Below are 9,803 nucleotides of genomic sequence, written 5' to 3' on the forward strand. Positions count from 1 at the left end.
TTGCTTTGGTGGACACCTTGAGGGTCTGTGAGGAGATCTGTTCCAGAACTTACGGTTACAGTTTGAAATCCACTCAAGTCTTGGATCATTGTGGTCAACGAGTTAACTGCACGTCGTGGTCAGTCGTATATAATTGTCTCTACGCAGTTCTCATCGCTGGAATCTGATTCCATTCCTGTGTCTATGTTCTACTCTCTATGTTTAACAGGGATGGGCAATTCCAGTCCTCAGGGGGCTTGATTGGTGTCACAGTTTTGTCCCAGCTGACTGAGAGCTGATGCTCCTCTCTCACTGAGCTGATGCTCCTCTCTCACTGAGCTGATGCTCCTCTCTCACTCAGTTTTGTCCCAGCCCCAGCTAACACCCCTGACTCCAATATTCACCTAATCATGATGTTCAGTTTAGAATGACATTTGATTAACCAGCTGTCTTTGCTGGGGAAGGAGAAAACCTGTGAGACCAATCAGGGCCTTGAGGACTGGAGTTGCCCACCCCTGTGAGTACGAGCTCTGGATTTGGTGTGTATAAGATTTGCCACCACTTTCATCTGAATGGAGAGGCAAACCAATTCTTACCCTGTACAAATACAAGCACTTAGATTCAACATCTTGAACTGAACCATAAAGAACCATGAAAAAGAAACACTTTAACACAACAATGGCAGATATACTGTGTATAACATACCTCCCTTTGCACTGTAAAATGTACCAAAGTCCTCATGTTGGCTAGTGACCTGCTCTCAACTAGCACTCTGAAGCATTTTATTTACATCAACTTCTCTGTAATACATTTATATATAAATATTGCAATCTTACAATCTACAATGCACTTCCACTGTTCCCTCTGTGTGAGTGTTCATCTGAGCTGACTGAGAGCTGATGTTCCTCTCTCACTGAGCTGACTGAGAGCTGATGTTCCTCTCTCACTGAGCTGATGTTCCTCTCTCACTGAGCTGATGTTCCTCTCTCACTGAGCTGACTGAGAGCTGATGCTCCTCTCTCACTGAGCTGACGCTCCTCTCTCACTGAGCTGACTGAGAGCTGATGCTCCTCTCTCACTGAGCTGACTGAGAGCTGATGCTCCTCTCACTGAGCTGACTGAGAGCTGATGTTCCACTCTCACTGAGCTGATGTTCCTCTCTCATTGAGCTGATGTTCCTCTCTTACTGAGCTGACTGAGAGCTGATGCTCCTCTCTCACTGAGCTGACTGAGAGCTGATACTCCTCTCTCACTGAGCTGACTGTGAGCTGATGCTCCTCTCTCACTGAGCTGACTGAGAGTTGATGTTCCTCTCTCACTGAGCTGATGTTCCTCTCTCATTGAGCTGATGTTCATCTCTCACTGAGCTGACTGAGAGCTGATGCTCCTCTCTCACTGAGCTGATGTTCCTCTCTCACTGAGCTGACTGAGAGCTGATGCTCCTCTCTCGCTCTCCTCACCCTTGCTGACCATCAAATAAATTAAACAACAGGGGAAGGGAAGGACAGATCTTTCACATCTTTCAAAATCAAACGTAAGAATCTGTCAAATGAGGAAGAAACATGGGGGTGGGGTCGGTTAATGTTCCAATGTTCATAAATGCACAGCCTGACAAAAATGTATGGGGGGGAAACACAACAACGTACTCTGACGGACATGCCACTCCACTGTCGCAGGTCCTGTTAGGGTTCTGTAGTGTACTGAACACCACAGAGTCTCTGGTGTTTGTAGTCCTACAGGACATAGTTTACATTAGATCCCATCCTCAGTCGTACATCCACATCCAGGGTTTGGAAAGCCCTGTCTTGCTCTGTGGAGGTCCCAGGCCTGTTGTGCAGTCTTTGCATTCCTGTCCAGATACAAGGTGAAGAGGCCAGGGTCAGGCTAGTTTAGACTAACAGGAGAACAACCTCCATTGGCTACTTTCAGTTTCTGTCCATTGTGCAAGTGAATACCTTTGTCTTGGAGTCGTGGAATAACATTTCTTTCCAAGACTCTCCTATTAGAACTCAGAATTCCAGAACAATGCGTTGTTTGTGGAAACCACAGAGTTGTCCTCACACTGTCCAAATCACACTGTCCAAATCACACTGTCCAAATCACACTCTCTACACTTGGCTTCTTATACATGTCGTTGTTGTTGTGACATAGTTTAAAAATATATTGTTTCACACATGTTGTGTGCGCTGATGATGACAACTTCAGGGTTCAAGGGTTAGGGCCAGATAGTACTGTGTTGTTGTGCATTTACTCTGAGTAGGAGGACATAATCCCAAGAGAAAAGAAGGAGCACGGACTTCCAGAAATTCACAGTTCAAAAAATGACCTTTACAGTATCTCCTGGCAATTGAGAATTGAGAGTATTGACAGCACAGGCTGTTGTGTAAGACTAGTATGCCAACATATGTCATGTTCATTTTCTGAAATATGACAATTATATTCTAAATTGCCATGATGCAAGGTTTAATTGCCATGTCTGCGAGGCAAAACAATTTCACAATACATAATATAATTTGTATGTGTATTACTTCAGACCTAAACAAATGTTGTTATAAATATATAAAGACGATTACAATGAAATAAATCCATTTCTGACTCTGGAATCACTTACATGGTAGGCTATTCTATGTGACTCTGTAGTTCATGTCTGTTCCTTTGCACTGCTGTCTGGCCACATATGTGTTCAATATGTCCTCAGAGCTAATGTTCTCTGTGAATTCACACTGCCCATATATCTTCACTCTCTAGCTTTACTGTCTAGAACCATTTGCAACCCTCTCCTCCTTCTTTGTTCTATTCTTTCTCTACCCACCCTCTGTCGTCTCTTCCTGGTCACTCTCTACCCACCCTCTGTCGTCTCTTCCTGGTAACTCTCTACCCATCCTCTGTCGTCTGTTCCTGGTCACTCCTTACCCACCCTCTGTCGTCTCTTCCTGGTCACTCTCTACCCACCCTCTGTCGTCTCTTCCTGGTCACTCTCTACCCACCCTCTGTCGTCTCTTCCTGGTCACTATCTACCCAGCCTCTGTCGTCTCTTCCTGGTCACTCTCTACCCAGCCTCTGTCGTCTCTTCCTGGTCACTCTCTACCCACCCTCTGTCGTCTCTTCCTGGTCACTCTCTACCCACCCTCTGTCGTCTCTTCCTGGTCACCTTCTCTCCTATCCCCTGTCCTTCCCCATACCGACCCTCTGTCGTCTCTTCCTGGTCACCTTCTCTCCTGTCCCCTGTCCTTCCCCATACCGACCCTCTGTCCTCTCTTCCTGGTCACCTTCTCTCCTATTCCCTGTCCATATCTCTACCCACCTCTATCTTCTCTCTACCCACCTCTCTCTTCTCTCTTCTCTCTACCCACCTCCTCTCTCTCTCTCTCTCTCTCTCTCTCTCTCTCTCTCTCTCTCTCTCTCTCTCTCTCTCTCTCTCTCTCTCTCTCTCTCACAGATTGTCTTGTAGCCTCTCCATGTAGGTTCTGATCTCTGCCGATGGACCCAGGTCCATGTCCTGGCACACCCACTTGATATCGTCCTCGTTGCCAATGAGGATGGAGTTAGTGTAGGGTCCCCCATCGTCAGGCAGCACTGTGGCGAAGGAAGTGAACTTAACCCGCTTGCGCTTGGCAGCGCTGGGGGAGTTGTTGAGAGGCTCTGCCTTGCCTGCCGGGTCCTTGCCGGCGCACTGCCGGGGCTCCGAGAGAGAGCGGGGGAGGGTCTGGCCATGGGTGGAGGTCCTCTGCACCTCCACATTACCCCCTCCGTTGAGCAGATACTTGCTCTCCTCGTAGCCCTCACTCCGATCAATGATGGTGGTGCACTCGTCCTGGTGCGGCGACTGGCGCTGGTCACTGTGGTGTTCCAGCAGGTCGGCCTCGTTGCCCAGCCACACCCAGTCGTGGGCGTGGTTCATGTTGCCTTGCTCCAGCGCGGGCAGCTGCTTGTGACGGTAGCGGAAGGCAAAGCTCACACAGTTGATGAGGAACACCAGGATGGCCAGGCAGAAGACCCCCAGCAGGGCGTACATGCCGATCTCCAGGTCGGATAAGCCCCGGAGGGTCTGAGACAGGTCGCTCTCCGCGCCTCCCGGTACGTCCACCTGGGCAGGGAAGCTGGTGTAGTCCACGGGGGCGTTCTGGCCCCCTGTCCCCCGGCTGTTGCCCCCACTGCTGTGCTTGTTGCCTCCAGCCCGGTGGGTGACAGCGGTCTTAGTGGTGGTGCTAGTCTTCCTCATGGCGCCCTCCTCACGGTCTGAAGCAGCGTTGGTGTGCTTCCAGCTGTCCGATCCAGCCTTGTCTCCCTCCAGGCCCTTCTGTCTCTGGTCGCTGGTGCTGTTATCCAGCCCACCCTCTCCCTCGTCCTGGCTCCTCAGCTCCACGTCGTTCTGGCCAAACTTGACCCTGACGCTGCCCACACCCATACCCAGGACACTCTTCCTCTTAGACTTCTGGCAGGTCTCGGAGATGACCATCTCCACTCGGACCAGCGGTCCCTGGCCCTCACCCTCGGCCACCACCACGGGCCAGCGCAGTGGCTGCTCCTGATAGGTGGACACCACCGCCTCATCCAGGGAGGTGGCGCTCAGCGTGAAGTCTCTGGGGTCGTAGATGTCGAGGGGAGTTACAGAGCCGTCACTGTACTGGATCCAGGCGCTGATGACAGCTTCCTGTGTGGGTTGGAGAAGCAAAGGAAGCCAAAGGAAAATAAAACAAAAGAGAGACAGAAAGAGAGAGAGAGAGAGAGAGAGAGAGAGAGAGAGAGAGAGAGAGAGAAAGAGAGAGACAGAAAGAGAGAGACGGAGAGAGAAAGACAGAGTGAGTCACTACGACCCAGGCTTCGTTTTTCTCTTGGCCTTGGCAGCTAAAAGCCATCTCAATCTCAATGAAAAATGAATGGCCTCAGCCTCTATCAGGCCTGACAATAACATGGGGAAATATTCTGGCAAGTAACTGAATTTGGGTTGTTGAATATTCTATACAATTGTGTGATTTATAACAAAGCAAAGCCAAAAGTGTTTGTTTTCCCTCACACCTCATTAAAGTATTAATTTCCACATATAAAAGTGTTTGTCGGCCCTCACACCTCATTAAAGTATTAATTTCCACATATAAAAGTGTTTGTCGGCCCTCACACCTCATTAAAGTATTAATTTCCACATATAAAAGTGTTTGTCGGCCCTCACACCTCATTAAAGTATTAATTTCCACATATAAAAGTGTTTGTCGGCCCTCACACCTCATTAAAGTATTAATTTCCACATATAAAAGTGTTTGTCGGCCCTCACACCTCATTAAAGTATTAATTTCCACATATAAAAGTGTTTGTCGGCCCTCACACCTCATTAAAGTATTAATTTCCACATATAAAAGTGTTTGTTTTCCCTCACACCTCATTAAAGTATTAATTTCCACCCATAAAAGTGAAAACTCCATTACTTTTTAATCCAGAAAGAATTGTTTAATAAATCAGTTACAACTAAACCATCCCAGAAAAGTAATTAAGCGTGTATGTTGGAAACAACAACTTACCCCCCCCCCCTTGATAACAGAGAGATAAATAGAAACTAAGTAATACAAAAGGAACTGCAGGTTAATAACAATTACTGTATATACTGCCAATGAAAATAAAACCCTGAGATATAATTACCCAAGGCCACATGCATATAGTACACTGTAGATCAGTATACCCAGTACAGGTATATGTTTTCACCAGAGAAACTACAGAGACATGAGCATCATAGATTGAGAAGGATTTTTTTCCTTGGATATGTTCACTGGAAGATGTGCCCTGAGGTCTAAGCGAAATGATTTTGGATTACATTTTCAACCTACTAGAGAATGTTTAATTCATTCATTCATCCTTTAACCTGAGGCATATGTGCAGTATGTCTGTGCACAAAGTGGGTATGTGCCCTGTATTTATACAGTAGTATTGTATCTATTGGCTCAGTACTGTGTATTACATGTATACATATACAGTCACAAATCCTGCTCTGAGAAAATTGTATTTTTAATTTTTGATCAATTGAAAAGGGCCTTGGCATTCTCTGAGTATAACAACAATGTTTTTCTTGCCTCAACATTCGTTAGTCTGTATGCTCACAAACACCTCATACAGAGGGGCCTAAATAGAAAGGGACTCCAGCTCTGTGTGTGTGTGTGTGTGTGTGTGTGTGTGTGTGTGTGTGTGTGTGTGTGTGTGTGTGTGTGTGTGTGTGTGTGTGTGTGTGTGTGTGTGTGTGTGAGTGTGTGTGTGTGTGTATGAAGGGGTTACGTTTGTGTGTGTGTGAACACGTATATTCACACACATACACACACGCATGCATGAGCTAAAACACACACACAAATGTTTGTTTTACTATCCTTGTAGGGACCAAGCCATTGATTCCCATTCAAAATCCTATTTTATCTAACCCTTAAACCTAACTTTAACCCTAACCCTATACCCAAACCCCTAACAATAACCCTAAGCCTAAAATAGCCTTTTTCCTTGTGGGGACATTCCTTGTCTTGTGTGTGTGTGTGTGTGTGTGTGTGTGTGTGTGTGTGTGTGTGTGTATGTGTGTGTGTATGTGTGTGTGTGTGTGTGTGTGTGTGTGTGTGTGTGTGCGTGCGTGCGTGCGTGCGAGTGTGTGCGTGCGTGAGTGCGTGCGTGCGTAGTGACCTGTTTGGGGCTGTGCAGCAGGTCCTGGGCGGTAGTGGTCAGTGTGTGTGTGTGTGTAGTGACCTGTTTGGGGCTGTGCAGCAGGTCCTGGGCAGTAGTGGTCAGTGTGTGTGTGTGTGTGTGTAGTGACCTGTTTGGGGCTGTGCAGCAGGTCCTGGGCGGTAGTGGTCAGTGTGTGTGTGTGTGTAGTGACCTGTTTGGGGCTGTGCAGCAGGTCCTGGGCGGTAGTGGTCAGTGTGTGTGTGTAGTGACCTGTTTGGGGCTGTGCAGCAGGTCCTGGGCAGTAGTGGTCAGTGTGTGTGTGTGTGTGTGTAGTGACCTGTTTGGGGCTGTGCAGCAGGTCCTGGGCGGTAGTGGTCAGTGTGTGTGTGTGTGTAGTGACCTGTTTGGGGCTGTGCAGCAGGTCCTGGGCGGTAGTGGTCAGTGTGTGTGTGTGTAGTGACCTGTTTGGGGCTGTGCAGCAGGTCCTGGGCGGTAGTGGTCAGTGTGTGTGTGTGTAGTGACCTGTTTGGGGCTGTGCAGCAGGTCCTGGGCAGTAGTGGTCAGTGTGTGTGTGTGTGTAGTGACCTGTTTGGGGCTGTGCAGCAGGTCCTGGGCGGTAGTGGTCAGTGTGTGTGTGTAGTGACCTGTTTGGGGCTGTGCAGCAGGTCCTGGGCAGTGTGGTCAGTGTGTGTGTGTGTGTGTGTAGTGACCTGTTTGGGGCTGTGCAGCAGGTCCTGGGCGGTAGTGGTCAGTGTGTGTGTGTGTGTAGTGACCTGTTTGGGGCTGTGCAGCAGGTCCTGGGCGGTAGTGGTCAGTGTGTGTGTGTGTAGTGACCTGTTTGGGGCTGTGCAGCAGGTCCTGGGCGGTAGTGGTCAGTGTGTGTGTGTGTAGTGACCTGTTTGGGGCTGTGCAGCAGGTCCTGGGCAGTAGTGGTCAGTGTGTGTGTGTGTGTAGTGACCTGTTTGGGGCTGTGCAGCAGGTCCTGGGCGGTAGTGGTCAGTGTGTGTGTGTAGTGACCTGTTTGGGGCTGTGCAGCAGGTCCTGGGCAGTAGTGGTCAGTGTGTGTGTGTGTGTAGTGACCTGTTTGGGGCTGTGCAGCAGGTCCTGGGCGGTAGTGGTCAGTGTGTGTGTGTAGTGACCTGTTTGGGGCTGTGCAGCAGGTCCTGGGCAGTAGTGGTCAGTGTGTGTGTGTAGTGACCTGTTTGGGGCTGTGCAGCAGGTCCTGGGCGGTAGTGGTCAGTGTGTGTGTGTGTGTAGTGACCTGTTTGGGGCTGTGCAGCAGGTCCTGGGCGGTAGTGGTCAGTGCGATGGCCTGGTTGCTTCCTGACTGCATGTTCATGGTTATAGACGCTACCAGCTGGACCCCCAGGTCTGTGATGGTCACCTTGTCATCTTTCACCGTTAAGGTCTTCTCTGCCAGGATAGAGTCGGACAAAGGGGACAGGACCTAGCAACCACAACAACAAAAAACAACCACACTGGTTATATTGTTTTACATGGAGAGAAATTTAGAATTTATTGTGTTTTTTTTCATATTTATTTGGTAAATATTTTCTTATCTCTTCTTGAACTGCACTGTTGGTTAAGGGCTTGTAAGTAAGCATTTCACAGTAAGGTCTACACTTGTATTCAGCGCATGTGACAAAGTTTGATTTGATTTGGATACCACTGTAAGAGGTTAGCGTCCCCATCTACAGCAAGTCAGCTGGTGTCGGCATGGTTTAGAATACGGCCCCAAACTCTCTGTCTAGCTTTACCAGTATCTCTTCTCTGTCCAATAAAGTACAAAATTCTTTAAAATATATATTTTTAAAATTACAACTACAGCACAAAATGATATTTTGTGTAGAAAAAATGATGCAAAGAAATACTGTGGGTTCTCATCAGTTTCCAGGGGGTTCTATTCAGACTGCAGGGGGTTCTCTTCAGACTGCAGGGGGTTCTATTCAGACTGCAGGGGTTCTCTTCAGACTGCAGGGAGTTCTCATCAGTTTGCAGGGGTTCTCTTCAGACTGCAGGGGGTTCTCTTCAGGCTGCAGGGGGTTCTCTTCAGACTGCAGGGGGTTCTATTCAGACTGCAGGGGGTTCTCTTCAGACTGCAGGGAGTTCTCATCAGTTTGCAGGGGGTTATTTTCAGACTGCAGGGGTTCTATTCAGACTGCAGGGGTTCTCTTCAGGCTGCAGGGGGTTCTATTCAGGCTGCAGGGGGTTCTATTCAGACTGCAGGGGGTTCTCTTCAGGCTGCAGGGGCTCTAATCAGACTGCAGGGGTTCTATTCAGACTGCAGGGGTTCTATTCAGACTGCAGGGGTTCTGTTCAGACTGGGGGTTCTCTTCGGGCTGCAGGGGTTCTTTTCAGGCTGCAGGGGTTCTCTTCAGGCTGCAGGGGGTTCTATTCAGGCTGCAGGGGTTCTATTCAGGCTGCAGGGGTTCTCTTCATACGGCAGGGGTTCTATTCAGACTGCAGGGGTTCTATTCAGACTGCAGGGGTTATATTCAGGTTGCAGGGGGTTCTATTCAGACTGCAGGGGGTTCATATACTTCAGCGGCCACTTCCTGTCTGTCTCACACTCACCAGCCATACTGTATACTTAAACATGTCAACATTCAATCAAGACAATTTAGCCTAAAGAATAGACAGGGACCAGAGATTAGGAACAGCATTTAACAAAATTGCTGTGCGCCAGAAGACAGCTGAATGTGATTGGTGTAAAAAGATATCGGGGAACAAACATGTCAGAGTCAAGCTGATTCCCCTCACCACCACGGCAGGCCGCCCCTTGTTGATTGACACCACTGGGACTTCTCTCTCCGTGTGAGCGAGAAAGAGAGAGAGGAGGTAGTGGGAGAGGGAGAAGGAGAAATTGAAACATCAAAAAATCTGAAGAGTCCTGACGGCTTATAGCCAGCAACGAGGGACAACTCAGTAGAAATTCCCATCCCAAGTCTTTGGAGTTTCAATTATATTGGTGTTAGAGAGCCATCTGTGGGATTTCCGTGCTGCGTGGATGTTTGAGGCTCCGGTCCCTGGCTGGATGGGTGTGACACACACCCAGATGTTTCCAGAAACTGTTACACTCCCCCAGCTACCTCCTTAAACACACTTCTCACTGGGCATAGACATCAATTCCACGTCTATTCCACGATTCAACCAGTGTGATTCAACCAGTGTGATTCAACCAGTGTGATTCA

At 48.5% G+C, this 9,803-nt stretch overlaps 1 protein-coding gene across 1 annotated transcript in view; it reads right to left on the bottom strand.

Annotated features, from left to right (window-relative positions):
- Nucleotides 1-3,327: 3,327 nt before the first annotated feature.
- Nucleotides 3,328-9,803, bottom strand: part of si:dkey-215k6.1 (transmembrane protein 132C) — a 465,782-nt gene continuing 459,306 nt past the window's right edge. Inside the window, exons 8-9 of the mRNA XM_042320275.1 lie at nucleotides 7,874-8,059; nucleotides 3,328-4,633 (exon numbers count right to left, since the gene is read on the bottom strand). Coding sequence (XP_042176209.1) covers nucleotides 3,413-4,633; nucleotides 7,874-8,059 — 1,407 coding nt within the window. The 3' untranslated portion in view covers nucleotides 3,328-3,412. The remainder of the gene's footprint in view (nucleotides 4,634-7,873; nucleotides 8,060-9,803) is intronic.

Source organism: Oncorhynchus tshawytscha, linkage group LG04 (genome assembly GCF_018296145.1).
Source record: "Oncorhynchus tshawytscha isolate Ot180627B linkage group LG04, Otsh_v2.0, whole genome shotgun sequence".
Lineage (NCBI taxonomy): Eukaryota > Metazoa > Chordata > Actinopteri > Salmoniformes > Salmonidae > Oncorhynchus > Oncorhynchus tshawytscha.